This window comes from Loxodonta africana, chromosome 18, assembly GCF_030014295.1.
Source record: "Loxodonta africana isolate mLoxAfr1 chromosome 18, mLoxAfr1.hap2, whole genome shotgun sequence".
Taxonomy (NCBI): Eukaryota; Metazoa; Chordata; class Mammalia; order Proboscidea; family Elephantidae; genus Loxodonta; species Loxodonta africana.
In genome coordinates, this window is record NC_087359.1 from 17,697,023 (window position 1) to 17,720,146 (window position 23,124).

The 23,124-nt window shown below is 51.2% G+C and overlaps 3 protein-coding genes across 13 annotated transcripts in view; 1 reads left to right on the top strand and 2 right to left on the bottom strand.

Moving 5' to 3' along the window:
* On the top strand, positions 1 to 1,725 carry NT5C (5', 3'-nucleotidase, cytosolic). Its single transcript, XM_064270777.1, has 5 exons — positions 1 to 192; positions 681 to 781; positions 863 to 923; positions 1,084 to 1,198; positions 1,307 to 1,725. Exons 1-5 carry the CDS (start codon positions 7 to 9, stop codon positions 1,453 to 1,455), a joined length of 612 nt encoding a protein of 203 aa, XP_064126847.1. The 5' UTR covers positions 1 to 6; the 3' UTR covers positions 1,456 to 1,725.
* Positions 1,719 to 15,224, bottom strand: ARMC7 (armadillo repeat containing 7). Of its 4 annotated transcripts, none has more exons than XM_003417392.4 (3): positions 14,597 to 15,213; positions 14,362 to 14,505; positions 1,719 to 3,372 (listed from the first exon to the last, which is right to left on the bottom strand). In XM_003417392.4, the coding sequence occupies exons 1-3, from the start codon at positions 15,123 to 15,125 to the stop codon at positions 3,029 to 3,031; spliced, it is 1,017 nt and encodes a 338-aa protein (XP_003417440.3). In that variant the 5' UTR covers positions 15,126 to 15,213; the 3' UTR covers positions 1,719 to 3,028. The 4 variants fall into 4 exon arrangements, with proteins under 4 accessions (XP_003417440.3, XP_023412675.2, XP_023412674.2 ...); XM_023556907.2 differs by having other exon boundaries at positions 3,126 to 3,372; positions 14,426 to 14,505; positions 14,597 to 15,224; XM_023556906.2 differs by having other exon boundaries at positions 3,271 to 7,119; positions 14,597 to 15,217.
* Positions 15,220 to 23,124, bottom strand: part of SLC16A5 (solute carrier family 16 member 5) — a 19,582-nt gene continuing 11,677 nt past the window's right edge. For 5 of the 8 annotated variants that reach the window (XM_064270773.1, XM_064270772.1, XM_064270771.1 and 2 more), the window contains one exon: positions 15,220 to 19,108. In XM_064270773.1, the coding sequence (XP_064126843.1) occupies positions 18,861 to 19,108 (248 nt within the window). In that variant the 3' untranslated portion in view covers positions 15,220 to 18,860. Of the gene's footprint in view, positions 19,109 to 19,412; positions 19,560 to 19,584; positions 20,430 to 23,124 lie in introns of those variants that run through there. The other 3 variants (XR_010318301.1, XR_010318302.1, XM_064270774.1) reach the window with 3 other exon arrangements.

Consider the following 23,124-nt stretch of genomic DNA (forward strand, 5'->3'; position numbering starts at 1 on the left):
GCGGCGATGGCGGCGCGGCGCGCGCGGGCCGTGCGGGTGCTGGTGGACATGGACGGCGTGCTGGCCGACTTCGAGGGCGGCCTCCTGCGGGGCTTCCGCCGCCGCTTCCCGGCCGAGCCGCACGTGCCGCTGGAGGAGCGCCGCGGCTTCCTGGCCCGCGAGCAGTACCGCGCCCTGCGGCCCGACCTGGCGGTAGGAATGAATGAGTGGGGCGCTGCGCGGGCGGGGAGCTCCGATCCCACAGCCCCGCGGCGCCCCCGGGAGCCCGGACCCCGGGATCCCGCGGCCACCCTGGGAGGGGAGCTCGGACCCCATGGCCCCCACAAGAACCCCCGGAACCCACGACCCCACAGCGCCCCTGGGAGGGCAGTCTGGATCCCACTACCCCACGTCGCCCCCGAAGAGGGGAGTCCAGGTCCCAGGCCAGTAAACCGCCCCCCTTGGAGCCGTCTCTGCTCCATGTACGGAGACACCCCCTTTCTGTTTGAGATGAAGGGTACTCTAACTTCACCGTTCACAGCCCCCCTCTCCGCAACACACACACACAGTTTGGGAGAGCGCCCCCCACCACTAAGCAGAATCCTCTGGTACTCTGATTTGGGCCTGAGGGCCCTCCAGAATCCTTGTGAGACTCCAGCTGAGCCGGATCAGCTGGAGGCAGACGGAGGGTTGTCTTCCAGGACAAAGTGGCCAGTGTGTATGAAGCCCCAGGCTTTTTCCTGGACTTGGAGCCAATCCCTGGGGCCCTGGAAGCCATACGGGAGATGAACGACATGGAGGAGTAAGAGAGGGTGGGGAGGCAAGGGAGTGACATGGGGCGACGCGGGGGCCCCCTCCATCTAACAGCACCCCTCTCCTGCAGCACCGAGGTCTTCATCTGTACCAGCCCCCTGATTAAGTACGAGCACTGTGTGAGGGAGAAGGTGCGGCGCTGTGTCCCTCGGCACTTCATGGGCAAACAGCCAGGGGGGAGGGGACCAGCCTCTCAGGCTGCAGCTCCCACTCGCTAGCCACGTTCTGCCTGCTCACTGGCCCTGGATCCAGGGCCCACCAGGCCCCACTGACAGTCTGTGCTTCCTGTAGTACCGGTGGGTGGAGAAGCACCTGGGGCCCCAGTTTGTGGAGCGCATTATCCTGACGAGGGACAAGACGGTGGTCATGGGGAACCTGCTCATTGATGACAAGGACACCATTCAAGGTAGGACCCATTTCCCTGGCAACCTCCTTGCAGGCATCTGGTTTAGGGAGAGGGAGTAACGATAAGTAGGTTCCATGCTCACCACTTTTCTCCTGTGTTCTGCCCCAGGCCAGGAGGAGACCCCAAGCTGGGAGCACATCTTGTTTACCTGCTGCCACAACCAGCACCTGGCCCTGCCCCCCACGAGACGACGGCTGCTCTCCTGGAGTGACAACTGGCGGGAGATCATAGACAGCAAGCGGGGTGCCTCACTGTAAGACTGTGAGGGCCTGGGGCTCCTCCAGGAATAAGCCGAGGGACCTCGGCAGTGGACAGTGGCTGAGGGAAGGGAAGGCAGGCCAGGGAGGATCCGAGCAAGGTCAAGTGACTGGGCACGGAGGGGCAGGGAGATATGGGGACCACTGCTCTCATCAGCCAGACACTTGGACTTGGCACCTCCTGAGATCGTGCACTGGGGCATGGTCAACATGGGAGCACCCTGGTGAAGGTGGTCAGGAACCTTTTAATAAAAAACTTTGGCTCTCTGGTTTCTTAGCGCCCTTTGCTTGGGACAGTAAAAGTACAGCGGGTAGGAGGGGCACTGGAGTAGGGCTGATGAGGCCTTCCAGCCCTCTCCTTGCTCTCCTGAGTCCAGTGACCCTGAATCTGCCCACCTCCACAGCCATTAGGATATTGTCTTAGTTTCTTAGTGCTGCTATAACAAATACCACAAGTTGGTGGCTTTAACAAAGATAAATTTATTTTCTCCATTTAGGAGGCTAGAAGGAGCCTTCTCGGGAAAGGCGCTGTCTGTTGGCTCTGGGGGGAAGGTCCTTGTCTCTTCAACTTCTGTTCCTCAGTTCCTTGGAGGTCTCATGTGGTGGGCATCTCTCTTCCCCCTTCTCTGCCTGCTTGCTTAATCTGCTCTTAAAGCCTGCACTGATACTGCCTCATTAACTAACCAAAAAAAACGTATTCCCAAATTGGATTATAATCATAGGTTTAGTAGGATTTACAACACATTTTGGGGGGACACGATCCATAACAGATACTGTTCCTCCTCCCGTTCTAAGGTACTCGGCCTTTCCTTGGCCATCTCAGGGGCCAACTTTAAGGCAGTGGAGAAGAGGAGTCAGGACCCCCCCCATTGTTCCCAAGCCTCATCTTTCCATTGGGTCCCACACTCTGTGTTGACTGGCAGGGACTCGCTCTGGCTAACCCCGATGGCAGAGAGGACCTGGGGGTGGTGAGAAGACACAGCTTCACGGGTTCATGGTTTTATTCTGATGTGTTGTCTCCTCTGTGGCCTCGGCCTTAATGCCTGATGGCTACGTTAACAGTTACTGGGAGACACACCCTTCCAGTTTCCCAGGGCCCCGAGACTTCTCATTCCTATCCCTCAAAATCACTCCAGACCCTCTGTTCAGGGGCAATGCCCTGTTCACTTAAGTGCAGACAATGCTCCTGAGCCTCTGGTCCCTGCAGCTCTGCCTGAGAAGCCCCTTCTGTGAAGCCTCTGGATCCAGGAATGCGTGGGTTCTACACTAGGTGGGGCTTGCAGTGGGGTGGGTCCCGGAGGCAGGACTGTGGCCTCCAGTTTGGGGTGAGCCAGCCCATGAAATGGCACCACCCTCATTCTCTTCTCTATATGTCATAAAGTCTGGTTCCTCAGGTCTTCTAATGCCTTTTCGTCACGGTTGGAGACACCTGTCCTGCTGAAAAAGCTGGCCTTCAAAGTGGCTAAGAAGGCCCCACCCTGGGAGACTGCTTGGGGGGTGCGGTGCGGCCCCCACCGGGTTTTGGTCTCATCTTCTGCGTGAGGCCCCCCCAGAAGCAGGGGTGCTGTGGGCCTCAGTCCTTGGGCAATGGGATGCCCAGGGCAGAGTGCGCCCCCCAGCTGCGGGCTTCGGCCACCTGGCTCGGGGAGCAGATGTCTTCCAGGAAGATCTGGGCCAGGTTGCGGAGCCGTGTGTTGGCCGAGAGAGAGAAGCGCAGCATACACTGGACCACAGGCAGGGCGGTCAGCTCAGGGTGGGAGCCAGGGCCAGACGGGCTCAGGTACATGAGTGTGGTGACAGCAGACAGCACCGTCTCCTCGCTGGGACTGGACAGGCAGTTGATGATGAGCGGGATGCCGCCTGCACGCAGAATGTACTCTTTGTTGGCCTTGTCAGCACACAGGTTGCAGAGACCACCTGGGGAGAGAGGGTGAGTTGGGCCTCTTCCCCAGGCCCCTTCTTGCCTCCTGCCCGACTGAGTCCTGGAGGGGAGGGCCCAGGCCTGTCCACGGTCCATTCTGGTCCCCAGGCCTCCTCTTCAGGATTCCAGAGAGACCTGGCTGCCTGCTGCCCCTGCCACTAGGCCGGCACCTCCGAGAAGCATGAACCCCTTTCCCACTTGGTGCAGCCAGTTCAATGGCTGATCCGCTTCCCTTTTTTTTTTTTTTAAAGTGAGAAACAAAAACAGGAGCCACAAGAGATCATTATTTTTGAAGAGTTTAAATACCATGGCGAGGTGTCAGTTTCATGGGTGTATACAGACGTTAAAACCTACCTAGTTGTACACCTTACATATGTACAACTTATCACCTGCCAGTTATACTTGAATAAAGCTCTTAAAATGTTTAGAGAAAGAAGCAAAACCACAAATCTTACCATCCAGTTAACATCCCTTTCTGTCATCCCATAACTTTCTATGTGCAGATACACATATTTCGTAGAAACGGGATATTTTCCTTAACTGTTTGGTAAGCCAGCTTTTTCACTTAACAATGTATTGTGACCAATAGTTTAGCTTCACCAGTAAAGAATGTCCGCCTTGAGCTTCATGCTCTTTTAAGAACTATCTATATGGGATAAAACTGACAATAGCAACTTGAAAGATTCGATAGGAACCTTAGGGGGCAGTGAGTTTACATAAACGGGGGAGGAACAACTCAGCAAAGGAGGGTGAGGATGGTCACGTGACTTGAAGAATGTCATCAAGGTCACTGAACTGCACAGTAGGAATTGTTGAACTGGTGTATGTTTTGCTGTGTATACTCTCAACAACAACAAAAATAAAACACAATGTACTGTGACCATCTGTCTCTGCCAATAATCTACATTCAGGCTCCATTTAGCAGCTTTGCGGTGCACCGTCTGATCAGCGCAGGACAACTGATGGAGAAGTTAGACCATTTTAGCCTCTAGGTTGCTGTTATGAGGATTCTGGGGGACAGACAACAGAAGAGGCCTGGAACACAGCCCCGTGTGCTCGGGTAGTGAGGCCGGGCCCCCCTTTTTCTCACACCTCACCTCTGGGCACGCCCCACTCAACTTAGTGTCCTCTCGGCCCCAGGGGCAGATTCCACCTTGCCTGGTGGTCACTGGCCAGCACTGCTACTGTAATGCCCAAAGGTGACTTCCTGTGTATCCTGACTCAGCCTCCTGCCACCAGAGTCCCTCTACCTTTAGGTTCCCTGTGCATGAAAGCCGCAGGGCTTCTCAGCTCATTTGTATAATGTGCCCAACAAGTCCAATCAGGAGTGAGGGGCACAGCCCCACTCACTGGCCCAGCCTGAAACCTGAGCAGGACATCATCCCAAGCAAGGTGGGCAGGTGCCCATGCTGCCCCTGTGGGACACAGCCATCCCCCTCCAGGGGCGGGGCAGCCCAGCCTTGGCCCTGCGCACCCCTCCCTCACTGCACCTGGCTCAGCGTGAGGCCTGCTACAGTGAAGCCCAGAATTTGGAATAAAGTCCCTACTCCTTCCTGTGGTCTGCCGGCCGTGCACCATCTGCCTCCCCGTCTCCACTGGGTCCAATCTTGGGACCTTTTGGTACAAGCACTTCCCAGCGAGGGCTTCCCTGAGAGCCCTCGTGTGACTGTCCCCTCCACTCCTGGGGCACTGCCCTGGTCACCACTTCACTTTCTCCATACACTTAAAAACTCCGAGAAACCTGCTTCTTCGTCTGTATGTTTCCTTGCTCCCTGCCTTCTGAGCCGCTCTAGAAGGTAAGCGCCCTGAGGTCAAGACCCTGGCCGGCTCATTCCTGCCATGTCCACAGTGACCTGCACAGAGGCGCTCCACAATATGAGTTGCGAGTCTAAGTGTTTTTAAAATGTGACTCGAGGGAAAGAGGCTGGGTGGCGTGCAGGGGCCGTGGTGGTCCTGACACCTGCGCAGCTCGGACAGGTAGCTTCTGAAGGAGGGGAGGGGTTGGGAGTTAGGAGGAAGAGCAGCTGGAGAGACAAGAGGCACTAGGAGGCCCCTCTCGTGCAAAACCAGGGAAGGAAACACCCACTTGTCAGCCAGTGCTGGGTGCCAGCTACTGGACTTCACACAGGTTGTCCCTGAGTCCCAATCACCCTGAGGACACACAGCCCCCTTCTTGCATGGCCACCAGGCCCTCCAGGGTCTGTCCCGCCACATCAGGCCACCGTCTGGCTAACTGTGGTGCCCCAGCACTCAGGGCCGCCAGAACACCAAGCTTTCTTGTTTGGACCCTTTGCACTTGCTGAACTGTCCTCAGGAGCCAGCTGAACTGTCCCCTCTCAGCAATCCCTCCCAGACCACCCACGCTCAGAGGCCTTCTCTGCAATCTCGACCTCAGCACCCGGTTCCGTCGTGCAGCCCTTAGCACGCCTGGGCTCGTCCTGCTGCTTGCTTCACTAGTCGGTGCTCTCCGTGAGGCAGGGCCTCCCTTGCTGACCTCTGGATCGCAGGAGCCCAGAACAGGGGACACACACTGAACACATGCTGAACACATGGATGAACCCTACACCAAGCTGGAGCTATTGTCTCTGCCATCTTAGCGGGAGAAGCTGAGGGTGTGAGGGATTCAGCAACTTGCCCAAGCCCCAGAAGGGAGCCCTTTGCCACTCCCAGGGGAAACTGAGTCCCTGTGGAGCCACGAGGACAACTGATGCTCCCAAGGCCAGATGCCAGGCTCAGCCTGGAGCAGGGACCAGCAGGTGGGTTAGTCTGAGTGGGGAGTGGGCCACTTCCTGCTGCTGTAAGGTGTGATAAGATGAAGCCATGAGTCACTGACCTGGCGATGAGTCAGCATCACCACCAGGTGTGTCTGGGTGGGGCTGGATCACCAGATGGCATCTGCTGGGGGCTGGGAACCTGAGGAGGCCTCAGGACAGGCCCCTGGCCACAACCTCCTCACTCTCCCCAGCCCTGGAAACCTCCCCGATGGACCAGGTGTCCTGCCAGAGCTCACCAGCTGCCCGGGCCTCGGCCACAGGTACATCCTCTAAGCCCCTCTTAAGCCTCTCAGATTAAAAGGGGAGCAAGAGCCTGGGAAGGGAACTGCAGGGAGCTTCAGGGGCTCGGTGAGAAGGCTGGACTGGAGCAGCCAAGACGGTGCCAGACCTGCACGAAGCCTCTGCTACTTTAAGCTTTCCCCAAGTGCCCCTCAGAGAGCTGGCCTGAAGTAAGAAGTGCTGGGAAAACCATCTACGCAAAACTGGAAGCATCCTAAACTGCCCAACCACAGAAAACTGTTAAAAAGAAGAACAAGTCCTGACGGGCTGACGAACAAGTTCTGAACAAACCAAACAAGACAAGAGAAACAGAATGAGGCAACGACAGGGCCGCTAGATGCCAGGAGCCACGGAAACCCCCAGGAGAGGCAGAACAGGAAACCCCAAATGTGGCCTGGGATGAGAAAGCTGGAGGATCAGAGAGGGCAGGAGGGTGACCCTGGGTCACAGAGCAAGTAGGACATCTGGGCTGGGAGGGACACCCTGGCCGACAAGGGCAGGGTCTGAGGATTGTCCAGAGGGCTAAATGAGGCCATGCTGACAAGCGCCTAGCCAGCACCCAGCGGCCAAGCGAACCCTAAAAAAGGCAGCCCAGACATACCACTCACCACAGCCCAGCCCAGGATCAAAATCTTCATTTGACACTATCTGCTTAGCATCTTGAAAAAGGTTCCTTCTGAAATTTCAAGTCTGAGGGACAAAACAGACCATAGAGAAAGTCGCTGGTTAGACTCCTGGGGATCTTTTTCAGCAGAAGGCTGTATGAGCCTGGTGCCTGGCCGTGCAGTAAGGGTGGGAGGGACAGGGGAGCACAGGCAATGGCGGACAGTGCGAGGCTCTGGGATGGGTAGATCTCCTTGGAATCCCAGTTCTGCCACTGAGGGCCTAGGTAACTCAGAGCTAGCCACTCAGCTTCTCTAAGCCTCAGCTTCTTCACCAGTTAAATGGGCAGAGAGAACTAAAAAAAAACCAAACCCTTGTCTTTGAGTCGATTCTGACTCATAGAGACCCTACAGAACAGAGCAGAACTGCCTCGTAGGGTTTCCAAGGCTGTAATCTTTACGAAAGCAGACCGCCACATCTTCCTTTGGTGACACAGCTGGTGGCTTTGAACCACTGTCCTTTTGGTCAGCAGCTGACCACTTAACCACTGCACCACCAGGGTTCCTAAAAAACCCGTTGCTGTTGAGTCGATTCCGACTCATAGCGACGCTGTGAGACAGAATAGAACTGCCCCATAGAGTTACCGAGGAGCGCCTGGTGGATCTGAACTGCCAACCTCTTAGTTAGCAGCCATAGCTCTTAACCACTGCGCCACCAGGGCTTCCTGGAGAGAATTAAACAAGGTAACTGAGACACCTCCCTGGCACACGGTAGACACTTGAGGAGTATTAATTGTCTTGTACCATTCATGTGACACCTGGTACACACTCCTTTTTGGACGCCAGTGAATTTTGTCTCCCCAACCAGACTGTGGACTCCTTGAAGGCAGGGGTCAAGCGTGTACCTCTTGATAGCCCCAGAGGCCAGCACAGGGCCACACACGCACAAAACGGCAGACGCATACATACAGCTCCAGTTTAACTAGGATCAAGCAAATGCTTGTGTAACCGCCGCCGAGGTCAAGAACGAACACAGTCGGCAATCCAGAATGCTTATCTCCCTGATTCCTAATAATTTAATAATTTTTAAATTATTTGCCAGGGCGGCCTCTACCATCACTCCCTGACTTGGAGGGACTAATTTAATTTCCCCTTGCCTTAATTCCAGACATAAGCAGAAACTTTTTAAAATTTAATTAAATATTTTTTTTTTACTACATACACACATATACCTAAATATTATACAGTTCAGTTCTTCCTTTTTTGGGATTTTACAGAAATGAAGTCATAATGTTTGCTTAACACCAGCTGTAAGATTACTGCATGTAGCTACAGATTGTTCGTTTTCATTACTAAATATTGTATGAGTGACCCGGTGTCGGTACCCATTGTTGCCAGCTTGGGAGTGTTACAGACAATGCTGTCAGTGACATTTCTGAACATGTGTCTGCATGCACAATGAACATTGCCGCTGGGTCATGGGGTGTGTTAAAAAAAAAAAGTTTCAGTCAGGCGATTCCAACTTATAGTGACCCTATAGGGTAGAGCAGAACTGCCCCGTAGGGTTTCCAAGGAGCAGCTGGTGGATTCCAACTGCGGACCTTTTGGTTAGCCGCTGTAGCGGCTAACCATTGCACCACCAGGCCTCCATTGCAGCATGTGCCTGTGTTCGATTTCACTAGTTTCCAGACAGGCAATGAGGATTTACCAGCCTCTCTCTTGAGCACCACCACCATCTAGTGGAAGCTACATGTATTGCAGGAAATAGAACAAAGGAAAGCGATTTATCCTGAATTCTGGGAGGCCAGCTACTTGAACCTTGTTTAAGTAACAAAAGGGTCCAGAAGGAAAGGTATATATAGAAGGAGACTGGAAAGCCCCTGTATGTTCTCCGCAATTGCTGCCACCAGATCCTTCTTCAGGGCTGCAGCTATACTGGGCAGGGAGGGGGGTTATGAGGCAACACAGAATAGCTGCTGCCACACTGACAGAACTAACTGCAGCCTGAACTGAAGGCCCACGGAGCTGGGGCTCTTGGCCTCAGACAGGAAGTCAAGCGCTGATGAGAAAGCAGCTACTATCTCAGAACATCATGGAAGGACCACCTACCACTGTGGTGGGCGGCAAGGACGGACAGAAGGAAGCCTGCGTTCTGATGCCGGTTGAAGGGCAGCTGATTGTGCCTCAATTTCCTTGTCAGTAAAACGATGGGTTTGGACTAAGTTCTTCTCCAGCTTTAACAGTGCACAGGCCTAGGAATCAGAAAACTTTCTAAGGGCAGAAAAGTGGTCAAGTGAATAGCTTTGAGAATCTGTCTGCTTTAAGTTTACGACAGAGGTCTGGCACTTTTTAACCCTTAGAACCTATTTAACTTGCTAAACCCCAGATTCTTCATTGGAAGCAAGTGTTAGGAGCATCCTGCCCATCGGTGCTGTCTCAGGCTCAAAGGAGATGACACTCACATGGCACAGCGCATGGCACACAATGGGTACTCGTGGATGCCGTTATCATCATGAAGCTCCACAGCCTGGCTTTGCAGCTAGAAGGCTGAGCCCCGGCCAGCACACATTATGGCGAGGCTCACTCAGCTAACTCTGCCTGGGCCCCCACCCCACTGGGACGCCGAGATTGACATTCCTATTTTTTCCTATCATTCAGTAACTTTTTTCCAGAAGGAAAGAATCTCTGGAGCAGGTGGGTGGTTCCCTTGATAGGACATTATCCCATCCCAGCCCAGAAGAGGGAGCTGTTTACCCCAAAGGGGCTCTGGACACCAGGTCCCTGTGGGGAGACCAAGTGGATCCTACAGCTGCAGACCCTGGTCATACAACAGCATCGTTATCTCATCAAATTCTCTCAGCAACACTGGGAGGCGGGCACTGATACTGCCCCCATCTGGGAGATGACTGGAGAAGGGAAATCACGCCCAGATGGTGAGCCACAGAGGGAGGACTGGAACCCAGGCCTGTCTGACCCCAAAGCCCAGCTCTTACCAAACTCCCCCTGCTGCTTGCCAACCACAGGCACTGTGGTTTGGGTTCTGCAAGCTGCAGCAGAGCCATCTGACCCAGCGCTCCTTGCTGCTGGCTTCTCCAGGACCAACTCTGTTCCGGGCCCAGCACCAGGTCACAGCCGGTATGTGGGACCTGCCTGCCCTTCCCGCCCCTTCCAGCCTCCTCCCCAGACCACAAGACCTGAGCATTCAAGACACGTAGAGATAACTGAAGCTCCGTCCTAGAGGTCACACTCTCAGGTCTACCACCAAAGATAAAAGGCTCCAAGCCACAAAGCGCAGCCCAGAGCTGTTTAGCAGCAGACTGAGGACCTGAGAGTGTGCCCCAGTTAGTGCCTAAGCCATTAAGTAGAATGACAGCAGTAACCAATACACAGCTAAGTGCCACAGGGACTTTCTCTTAAGTCACGCACAATAAGTGCAAGCGGTATTTAATCTGCACAGGTTCCCATGGAGGGATTCAAATGCTGAGAAAGCTGCTGCTCATGGGACAGGGGCCTTGCTCTGGTGGGAGGAATGAGAGGGAGAAGAGGAGGAAAAAGTGGCTGGGATGGGACATAAAGAGAAATGAAGTCCTGACACAGGCTGCAACATGGACGAACCTCGAAAACATTACACAGAAGTGAAGTCAGTCATAAAAGAACAAATACTGTAGGACCCTTTTTTGTGAACTAGCTAGAATAGGCAAATGTATAGAGACCAAAGTCTATTAGTAGCTGGGAGGGGAGGGAGGGGAAGGGGGAGCCACTGCTCAGGAAGCAGTCAGTGCCTGTTCACAGGGATGGCAAGTTCAGGAATGGATACTGGTGATGATCATACAACGTGATGAATGTAATCAGTGCAGCAAATTGTACATGTAAAAACTGTTGAATTGGTAAATGTGTTATATATATATATATTTTTACCACAACAAAAAAAAAAAGAAAAACAGAAACACACATACTATTAAGCGGCTGGGAAAAGCATACCCAGGGATAAGGTTACTATCAGTCCTAGACAAAGTATCTTCACAGAGAAGCAGACAGACACACAGACATACACTTCTGATCCCCACAACCATCCTGTGAGGTAGGCAAGGCACAGGTGAGGAGACAAGGCTTGGAGGAGAGATAGGATCACCCAAGAGAATCCAGCTAAGACATGGAGAAGTCGGCTGTGGACACCAAGCCCAGGAGAGCAATAGCCCAGGCCCAGACCCAAGCCGGCCGCCCAGCTTCCAGGGAGAAGTCTCGCTGGGCCAGGATGGCGGGGTGCTCCTGCCTGGCAAAGCTGCCCCCTGAACCTGAAGAGACCCAGCAGAGCAGAATCCTGGTTAGTAAGCCTTTCTTAGGACAACTTCTCTTTGATGTTAGGCACGTTTTCTCCAGGGTCAAAAGTTTGATTTGGGATCTATCCTCTAGCTCTCCCAGAAAATGCTGAGTTGGTGGATGTTTTGTTGTGTACCTTCTCAACAAAAGCAGTAACTTTAAAAAAAAAAAAAAAGACCACTGTTGCTGTTGACAGCAGAAGCTGTGCAGCAGTTACAAAACAGTGGGGGTGGGGGGTGTAGGATTTACTTCAAGGAAAGGAGGAAATCCTAGAGACCCTTTAAGCAGTTAAGCACTCAGCTGCTAACCAAAAGGCTGGCAGTTCAAACTCACCCAGCGGCCCCACGGGAGAAAGACCTGGTGATCTGATCTAGTAAAGATTACAGCCTAGAAAACCCTATGGGGCAGTTCTGCTCTGTCACACGGGGCCGCTGTGAGTCAAAATCAACTTGACGGCACCTAACAACTACAACAGATGTGAAGTGGCATCTGACTGTGATGACAGGTTCTGTTTTATCTTAAACTAAACTTAAAGGAAAGGAGGTCTATTTACAAACTTTTTTTTCCTCTTTTAGAAAAACTGTGGCAGAATATATATATATAATAAAATTTTTCACTTTAACTATTTAAAAAATATATATATATATATATATTACAGCCTAGGAAACCCTATGGGGCAGTTCTACTCTGTCACATGAGATTACTGAGTCCAAATTACACTTGACAGCACCTAACGTTTACCATAATAATCTCCCAGAAGGGCAGAGATAGGCTAACACCACTCCAAGACCTAGGCAACTGGGGCTCCTGTCCCAGGCCCAGTGTTAGAGGGCCCTGTTTGGCAGAGCCCACCGAAAGCCCACTCCGCACCCCCGCACCCAGAGCTCCAGGCCCTAAACCAACTTCCACAGCTGCCTGGGTCTCCTTCCTGGCTCCTGACTCCCAGGAGTGGGCCTCACTGCTGGTGTGTGCACTCTTAGCTCAAGGAATGGCCAAGAGGCAGCTGGGGCAGCTGTTGGTGGGGTGTGAACACGGAGCCTGGTATCCACCCACATGCATGTAAGGCCCCTCGATGAGAAGGGAAGGGGGGTCAACCCCCATTTGTATTCTAGCCTTGAGTACCTCAAACATTGGGGTAGAACTGAATGTTCTCTCAAAAATCTAATTCACACTCACATATGACGTCTTCGAGAAAAACATTTGCTACTTGATTCTGCCAGGTCATTAAATCTTGGGATATCCCAGTTAAATGGCCTAATAACATGCTCCTGTCCAGCTCCTAGGTTGTAACATAGTGCCTGCGGTCTTAAAAGCTTGCAAGCAGCCATCCAAGGCACAACAATTGGTCTCTATTCACCTGGAGCAACAGAGGAAGGAGAGTCAGGAATAGGAGAGGGAAATGGAAGTGTGGTAATTGTCTCCACGAACAACTGCCTCCTTTGCCATGAGACCAGAAGAACTGGATGGTGCCTGGCTACCATTACTGAACAGTTTGATCAAAGATTCTACAGAAGAATCCTGATCAAAAGGGGAGAAATACAGAACAGATTTTCAAATTCTCATGGACTTCAGACTTTCTGGAGCATGGAGGCTGGATAAACCCCTGAAACTACTGCCCTGGGATAATCTTTAAAACTTAAACCAAAAACAACTCCTGAAGTCTTCTTAAAACCAAACAATAGTTTAGCTCAATTAGTAAAGTATGTCTGCCTTGAGCATTATATTCTTTTAAGATCTATCTATACGGGATCAAATTGACAACAGCAACTTGAAAGATTAGATATGAACCTTGGTGGGGAGTGAGTTTATATTAATGGGGAAGGAATAACTCAGAAAAGGAAGGTGAGAATGGCTGCACAACTTGAAGAATGTAATCAAGGTCACTGAATTGTACATGTAAAAAATGTTGAGTTGGTGGATGTTTTGTTGTGTACCTTCTCAACGATAACAATAACTGGAAAAAAAAAAAAAGGACTTTAAATCTAATTTCTAGGCTACAGGAAATAAGGTGGCAAAGAAACAAGCTAAATGACACCATGAAGAGGCAACCAGACAAACTGGAAGGTAAGACATTCTGCAGAACTTGTCTGGACCCTTCAACAGTGTTATTAAAAAAGGGTCTGTTCCATGGTTTCAGGGGACATCTAAGTCAATTGGGATAATAAAATCTATTAAGAAAACATCCTGCATCCCACTTTGGAGAGTGGTGTCTAGGATCTTAAATGCTAGCAAGCGGCCATCTAAGATGCATCAATTGGTCTCAACCCACCTGGAACAAGGAAGAATGAAGAACACCAAAAACACAAAATAATTATGAGCCTAAGAGACAGAAGGGACCACATAAACCTGAGACTACATCAGCCTGAGACCAGAAGAGCTAGATGGTACCCAGCCACAACCAATGACTGCACTGACAGAGAACTCAACAGGAAAACTCTGAGGGAGCAGGAGAGCAAGGAGATGCAGACCCCAAATTCTTGCAAACAGACCAGACTTAATGGTCAGACTGGGACTGGAGGGGCCCCAGAGGCCATGGACCCCAGACCTCCTGTTAGCCCAGGGTAGGAACCATTCCCAAAGCCAACTCTTCAGACAGGGATTGGGCTGGAATAGGGAATGGAAAATGATACTGATGAAGAACGAGCTTCTTGGATCAAGTGGTCACAGGAAACTATGTTGGCATCTCCTGTCTGGAGGGGAGATGAGAGGGCAGAGGGGGCCAGAAGCTGCCAGAATGGACACGAGGAGAGTGGAGGGAATTACTGTGCTATCTCATCAGAGGGAGAGCAATTAGGAGTGTATAGCAAGGTGTATGTAAATTTTTGTATGAGAGGCTGACCTGATTTGTAAACTTTCACTTAAAGCACAATAAAAATTAATTTTAAAAAAAGGTCTGCTCAGGACATCGCGGTTCACAGCTGATTCCTTTCCTAGAAGCTCACTGATTCACCGCAGCCCACCAGGCAGTGCAAAGGAGGGTGGGCCCCCGCAGGTTGGTCCCCGTCCTTACCAATGGCAAACTCCACCAGGGTCTCATTTTCTTCCGACAGCGAATCGAGGAATAAATCCAGAACCTGCAGCTGCCGCAGATACTGGTAGTTGCTAGGGTCGTAGGCGAAGTTGGCGAGGTTGGCCAGGACTTGCTCTTTGGCGTCTGCAAGGGGAAAGCGGCACTGGAACCAGGTTAGGGCGGCGGTCGCGGCGGCCTCCGGCCCCCTGGACTCCATCCCGCCAGCCATTCTCACCTTGGCTCTCCGTCTCCTGGAATTCTGAGACCAGAGCCTGCAGGTATCCCAGCCGCCCGACATAGGGGTCCACCTTCGGCTTCTGGGCCATGGTCGGGGTGGTGGAGGTCCCAGGGATCGGCGGAGAGAGCGTGGGAAGCAAGGGGTGCGGGAACTGAGAAACGGATTCCTTCCTGAATTCAGGCTCTGCAGCGCTTTGCAGCTGGGATTGGGTGTAGGGGACCGAGTGAGGCCTCAGGACCATGTAAAGGCGGAGCTTGGAAATCGAAATCCGGGCGCGGGAAACACATCCGCCAGCGAATTGGGGCTGGAGGAGTGAGGCGCAACGTTCCCGCCCCCGACGGAAGCCGGAAGGGGAGGAGCGAGGGGCGGGACCACCGCAGAGCTCGGCGCGCGTGCGCGGTTTGTTTCCCGCCACATCGCTCGAGCCCGCGGCCCCTCCAGACCCGGAAGCACCTGCACGCTCTCCCGCGTCTGGCGGGGTACGCACCTTTGGAGTGTGGGCGTCGGCTCCCTGCGCTCCCCACATCGGTCCTCTGACACTACAGCTGGGTCGGCTTTTCAAAAAGCCGGCGATGACCCCATGTGTGCAGAGTAGAATTGCTTCTAAAGGCTACTATACAAAAAAAAAAAAAAAAAAAAACCTGCTGCCGTCGAGTCGTTTCCGACTCATAGCGACTCAGTAGGGCATAGTAGAACTGCCCCACAGAGTTTCCAAGGAGCGCCTGGCGGATTCAAACTGCCGACCCTTTGGTTAGCAGCCGTAGCACTTAACCACTGGCCACCAGGGTACTATAAAAAAAAAAAAAAATAGTATAGGTTTTTTCCAATATCAAACTGCAAAAGTTAATCTTTCATAAGTAGGGCACTGCATATTAATCATTTGAATATTTAAAAAAAAATACGGGTGAGTTCGACACCCACTCCTTGCCAGCTGGAGCTAGGTCCGCCACCTCTGGCCAGAAATCTCTGGCGGGAGGGGGTGTACTCCCGGACAGCACCGAGAGGCCCTAGAAGGAGCCTCGGTTCCCCCAAGTGAGCCACTTCAATGGCTTTCTGGGTTTTAGAGTCATGGAAGCTGAAGCTCTTCTGCCCGGTTTCTTAGTGCTTCCCAGGAAGGTGACGTACCTCCCAGACCTCGTGGGCACCGTGATGGAGCACTTGGGAGGGAGGAGACCCCGCCCATTCCCATCGTGCTTGAAAACCGTGTGTAGGGAGTGTAGACTGTGAGCATCCTGAGGACAAGGACCCTGTGCCTTACAGGCTGGGCTTGGAATGAGGGCCACACTGGTGGGTACTCCTTAGGCAGGAGTTTAGAAAGTAGTCTGTTTATGAGTGCCCTAGCTACTATGGGGCCCTGATGGGGCCAGAGGGAGTGCATCTCAGCTGGGATATGGGCTGGGAGCCCTGGGGCTTCCTCTGCTTAGGCTGGACAAAGCAGCAAGGGCCTGGGGTCCAGAAGTTCAGGGCTCGGGTAGGGGGGCAGAATGGAGTGAGCCCCATCAGCTCCTCACGACTTTCCCCAGAGGGGATTCCCAGGATATCAGCTAAGTGTGGATTGTGGAACTTTTGGGCCACGTATCTTCCTCCTTTTGTTTGGTCTTACCCCTCCTGAGGCCTCATGGGGCTTCCTCCTTGGGGAAGAATTCTGCCCTTGGCTTTGTACTGAGGGCAAGGCCTTCCTCTTCTGTCCTGCCGCTGCTCTACGGTAGATGCTGTTATTTGCTGAAGGAATTCTGCCCAGAGATCACTGCCACCATTTCCTGGCCAGGGTCAAAGTTTCCTATGCTGAATGTTTACTGATTTTTTTTCCCTTAAATGTGTTTTCAGGGAACGGCCTGAGGATGTACAACACATCAAATCCTGGAGGCTACCAGCACCAAAAGCTCTCACCAACCCACCGGCCTCCAGCTCCCTCCTTTTCTACTCAAGATGAAGGAGATGGACTGTAAAACATAGCCAAGCATTTCCCCCATTAGAGCACAGGGTGGCCAAGCATGTACTGGGGAGAGGGGCCAGAGCACCCAAATAATTGTCATTAGCTGCTGTCAAGTCAGCTCCCAACTCAAGGCGCCCAGTACACAATGGATCTAAATGGTGCCTGGTCCTGCACCGTCCCCATGATTGGTTGCAAATCAGACCATTGTGACCTGTAGGCTGATTTTTGGGAGTAGAGGGCCAGGCCTTTCTTCCTAGTCCTTCTTAGTCTGGAAGCTCCACTGAAAACCTGTTTAGCACCGTAGCAACAAGCAAGCCTCCCCTGGTGGTGGCTGCACGTAAGGTGCGTTAGCCAGGAATCGAATCCAAGTCTCCTACTTGGAAGGTGAGAGTTCTCCCACTCAACCACCACTGCCCCCATTCTCACATAATTAGATGTTTCAAATGGAAGAGACCTCAGCTCATCCAAGACAGCCTCCTTCTTTTTCAAGGCCCAGAGTTGGGGAACAGTTTGCCCCAACTCACACAGCAAATTGTGATATTCTCAAACATACACTAGGGTCTCTGTCCCCTCCCAGTGCCCTTGCCTTGCTTCTACACTATCTCTTTGGCCATAAAGGGGCACTGTTGGCAGGGTGCTGGAAGAGAGAGGATATCCCAGAGGATACTTATTCACGCCAGCTGGACATGTGGCCAAGAAAGTTCTGGAGTCAGGTCATGAAAATAAAATCCATTCTCCCTGGCCTGATTGGATTTTCTTGTGGTGCCTGGTTGAGCCTGAATCAACAAGCAAGGTCCTGCACCTGAGCAGCCCATCAGGCTGGGAGAAGGGAAGGGGGAAGGGAAGCTTACTCCAGGCATGTTTTCAGCTTCATTAGTTCACTGGGTTTATAACCTGCTGCAGGAAGTATCCTTGTGTGCCATTCAAACAGACTGTTTTCTCCTTCCCCTCGGTTGACACCCTGCTGGGACAGGCCTGAGCTGATGCGGGCCAGTTCTCAGGGTGATGACCTCAGGGAAGGTCACCAGCAAAATGTATGTGAGAAGCTCTAACCTCCAGGCCACAGGCAGAGGCCAAGAGGGAGCAGGGGTGGATGGGCTGGCAGCTGCTAAGCTAGCAACTTACCCTAGGGGGTCCGGACACAACAGGAAAGACAGGAGAGGGGAGTGGAAGGCTTCTGACACAGACTAGTTGCCTTTGAGTTGATTCTGACTCACGGAGACCCCATGTGTGTCAGAGTAGAACTGTCTCCTTAGGGTTTTCAATGGCTGATTTTTTGGAAGTAGACTGCCAGATCTTTCTTCTGAAGCATCTCTGGGTAGACACAAACCTCCAACCTTTTGGCTAGCATTTGAATGTGTTAACTGCATCACCCAGAGACTCCTTCCGTCACAGAAGTAGCCCTATTTTCACAGAGGGCCTCAGGTCCTTACTAGCTGTCCTCTCTGAACAGTCAAATGCCTGCCTTCCCCTTACCCTAGCCTTAACCTTCCTGGCCAGGCCTATAGGGTGGGGACAGGAGGGAGGCTTTAGAGTAGACCCTGCCAAGTGTGCAGGGGGGACCCCTGTGGCTTCATCAATTCTAGGATCCCAGCCAGGGGCTTCCCTCCAGTTTGAGGCATAGATGCCAGGAAGGGCATTCTACCCAGTGTTTAATCTGTCTAAATTCCACCTCCAGGACCGCTCTTCAGCCTGGCCCTCCACTGCCACAGGCCATAGCTTCTTCTCTGCCCGGGCCCTTCTTCCCAGGGCTCTAGCCAGTGTGGGGCCCAGCAGCCTGTGTTGGGGCAGCTCCAGTGAGCACCAGCCTTAGCTACCCTAAGGATAAGGCTGGGCCACTCAGGAAGAGAAAGGACAGGATGGCCTCTGGGGAGGCATGTCTGCTTTGGAATTATCTGGAGGCTGGAGGACAAAGAGGGATCCCATCAGAGGCATCCAGACTGAACTTTTTTAAAGTCCAGTGTGTTGAGCTGTAGCAGCAGTGGGGAGCCAGCTGAGTCCAGCCAGCCGTGACAGACTCAAGCAGGGCTCAGACCCACTTTCCTGGGCCCCAGGGTGGTGGTTCCCAAGGAAAAAGTCAGGAGGACCTGCTCCTGGATTCAGCTGGCTGGAAGGAATCCTGAGTCTTCAGAGGCTAGCCTCCAAGGTCCCAGCTCCTGGTAGAGTCCTGCTTACAGAGCCTGGATAGCCTTTGGTCCTGGCTTCCTGGGTAGCCCTTCACCCAGCCCCTGCGGAAGGAGCAGGAGGCACCACTCCTGACCTGAGACAGTGGTCACCCACATGATCGCAGGACTTAGATGCTGGTCACACACGTGATCTTGGGGCTCAGACGCTAGTCACATACATGATCTCACGGCACAGCCGCTTCTCAGAACTATCTGTGCCCTCCAGGGTGAGGCACTGCTCTCCAGCAGCCTCTGTGAAGGCTCCTTCTGCCTCGGCTGGCCTGCCTTGCTTCTCCTTCTTCTGTAGGGCACAGAAGCTGCCACCCATGAAGAGGGCAGCTGAGATGAGGAAGAAGCTGGACATGTAGAAAACGCAGTTGAAGTTGCCAGTGGCATCCACAAGGAACCCTGGGGAGCAGAGGGCAAGTCAGGCTGCTGCCTGGGGCTACCAGGTCTCCCCACCCCCTGCCCCACTAAACTGTGTGCTTTCCAATTCATGATTTTTTGTTTCTGCTATATCCCCAGTGCCAGGAATCGTGGCTGGCACCTAGTAGGTGCTCAATAGGTATGTGTTGAACGAAAAGGAGGGGAGGAAAATAAACCCACTGTGGCCCAGGCAGGGAGAGTTCTTAAAAAGATTGTGCATAATCTCAGGGGACATCTAGGTCAACTGACATATCATAATCCATATAGACAATGTTCTCCATCCTACCTTGGTGAGTAGTGACTGGGGTCTTAAAAGCTTTCAAACCACATCTACCACGGCCTCCACCAGACTGAGTCCAGTACAACTAGATGGTACCCAGGTACCACCACTGAGTGCTCTGACAGGGATCACAATAGAGGCTCCAGGACAGAGCTGGAGAAAAACATAGAAAAAATTCTAACTCAGAAAGAAAGGCCAGACTTACTGGCCTGACAGAGACTGGAGAAACCCTGTATGGCCTCCAGACATCCTATCAGCTCAGTGATGAAGTCACTCCTGAGGTTCACCCTTAAGCCAAAGATTGGACAGGCCCATGGAACAAAACGAAACTAAAGGGGCACACCAGCCCTGGGGCAGGGACTAGAAGGCAGGAGGGGACAAAAAGGCTAATAATACGGAACCCAAGGTTGAGAAGGGAGAGTGTTGACATGTCATGGGGTTGTTAACCAATGTCATAAAACAATACGTGTACTAACTGTTTAATGGTTTAATGAGAAACGAGTTTGTTCTGTAAACCTTCATCTAAAGTACAATAAAATAAAATATATATATATATTTAAAAATATAAAAAGCTTTCGAGTGGCCATCTAAGATAGAACAATTGGTCTCTTCTTGCCCGGAGCAAAGAAGAGTGAAGAAAACCAAAAACTCAAGATAAAACAGTCCACAGGACTAATGGGTTACATGAACCATAGTCTGAGACCAGAAGAACTAGATGGCACCCAGCTACCACTACCTACAGCCCTGATCGGAATCACAGTAGTAGGTCATGGACAGAGTGGGAGAAAAATATGGAAGAAAATTCAAACTCATAAATAAAACCAGACTTCCTGGTTTGAGACAGACTGGTGGAACCCCAGAGACTGTGGCACTTAGATACCCTATAAAATGAACGATAACACCAGTACGGAATGTGCACCTCAGAATAATCAACTATATGAGATCAAAGGGCAGCACTTGCCTAAAAGCAAAGTTCAGAAGGTCAGTAGAGGCAGGAAAGCTGGGCGTATGGACAGGGGGAACCTAGGGAGGAAAGAGGGAAAGCGCTGACACATTCAGGGGTCAACAATATCAACCAATATCATGAAACAAGCTGTGTATAAATCATTGAATGGGAAATTAATTTGCTCTGTAAACTTTCACCTAAACATCAAAACATTAAATAAAAAAAAAAAAAGATTCTGGCCAGAAGGCAACTTAAGAGCATGACTCCTTTACCCTGGGTGGCAGGCAGCCAAGCAGCCAGGTGAGTGGAGTCTGAGATATTTGCTCAGCCACCTCCCAAAAACCAAACCCAGTGCTGTCGATTCCGACTCACAGTGACCCTGTAGGACAGGGTAGAACTGCCCCATAGAGTTTCCAAGGAGCGCCTGGCGGATTCAAACTGCCGACCCTTTGGTTAGCAGCCGTAGCACTTAGCCACTACGCCACCAAGGGTTTCCTCCTCCGAGGACCCACTCATACCTCCTAGGCAGCTCTCTCCACTTATTTGCCTGGAAAACTCCTTGGAAACTAAAGCTTCCAGGGCTGCACTCGGGGGAAGATTCCCCATTGGGGGTGTCTATGTCAGGGTCTGATGAAAATCAGAACAAGTCCACAAGAGCCAAAGTACAACCTTGACTATATCCCACCTGAATTTAGAGACCATCTCAAGAATAGATTCGACGTGTTGAACACTGATGACTGAAGACCAGACGAGTTGTGGAATGACATCAAGGACATCGTACACAAAGAACACAAGAGGTCATTAAAAAGACAGGAGAGAAAGAGAAGACCTAAATGGATGTCAGAAGAGACTCTGAAACTTGCTCTTGAACATAGAGTAACTAAAGCAAAAGGAAGAAATGATGAAGTAAAAGAGCTGAACAGAAGATTTCAAAGGGCAGCTCGAGAAGACAAAGTAAAGAATTATAATGACGTGCAAAGAGCTGGAGATTGTAAACCAAAAGGGAAGAACACGCTCAGCGTTCCTCAAACTGAAAGAACTAAAGAAAAAAATTCAAGCCTCGAGTTGCAATACTGAAGGATTCTAAAGAGAAAATATTCAACGATGCAAGAAGCATCAAGAGCAGATGGAAGGAATACACAGAGTCACTGTACCAAAAAGAATTGGTCAATGTTCAACCATTTCAGGAGGTAACATATGATCAGGAACTCATGGTACTGAAGGAAGAAGTCCAAGCTGCACTGAAGGCACTGGTGAAAAATAAGGCTCTGGGAATGGATGGAATATCAATTGAGATGTTTCAACAAATGCATGCAGTGTTGGAAGTGCCCACCTGTCTATGCCAAGGAATTTGGAAGATAGCTACCTGGCCAACTGACTGGAAGAGATCTATATTTATGCCTATTCCCAAGAAAGGTGATTAACCGAATGTGGAAATTATCAAATGATATCATTAATATCACATGCAAGCAAAATTTTGCTGAAGCTTATTCAAAAGTGGCTGTGGCAGTATATCATATATGCCACAGTATATGCCAGAAGTTTGAGCCGGATTTAGAAGAGGATGGGGAACCAGGGATATCATTGCTGATGTCAGATGGATCCTGGCTGAAAGCAGAGAATACCAGAAAGATGTTTACCTGTGTTTTATCAACTATGCTAAGGCATTCGACTGTGTGGATCATAACAAATTATGAGTAACATTTCGGAGAATGAGAATTCCAGAACACTTAATTGTGCTCATGAGGAAACTGTACACAGAACAAGAGGCAGTCGTTTAAGCAGAACAAGGGGATACTGCATGGTTTAAGGTCAGGAAAGGTTTGCGTGTCAGGGTCGTATTCTTTCACCATACCTATTCAATCTGTTATGTCCAGCAAATAATCCAAGAACCTGGACTATATGAAGAAGAACAGGGCATCAGGATTGGACAAAGACTCATTAACAACCTGCGTTATGTAGATGACACAACCTTGGTTGCTGAAAGTGGAGGACTTGAAGCACTTACTGATGAAGCTCAAAGACCACAGCCTTAAGTATGGGTTACACCTCAACATAAAGAAAACAAAAATCCGAGATAAACGGAGAAACGACTGAGGTTGTCGAGGATTTCATTTTACTTGGATCCACAGTCAACACCCATGGAAGCAGCAGTCAAGAAATCAAAAGACGCATTGCATAGGGCAAATCAGTTGCAAGCGATCTCTTTAAAGTGTTAAAAAGCAAAGATGTCACCTTGAGGACTGAGGTACGCCTGACCCAAGCATAGTGTTTTCAGTTGCCCTCTATGCATGCAGAAGCTGGACGATGAATAAGTAAGACCAAAGAACTGTTACCTTTGAATCGTGGTGTTGGCAAAGGATATCGAATATACCATGGACTACCAAAAGAACGAACAAATCTGTCTTGGAAGAAGTATAACCAGAATGCTCCTTAGAAGCAAGGATGGCGAGACTATGTCTCACATACTTTGGACATGTTATTAGGAGGGATCATTCCCTGGAGAAGGACGTAGTGCTTGGTAGAGGGTCAGCGAAAAAGAGGAAGACCCTCAACAAGATGGACTGACACTGGCTGCAACAGTGGGCTCGAGCATAGCAACAACTGTGAGGATGGTGCAGAACCGGGCAGTTTCATTCTGTTGCACACAGGTTGTGCATAGGGTCGCCAAGAGTTGGAACCAACTCGACTGCACTTAACAAGAACAATCTCAGGGTCTTATTGTAATAACCACCACCTGTGTTGTCTGTTGACTGCAACCCAGCATCAGGG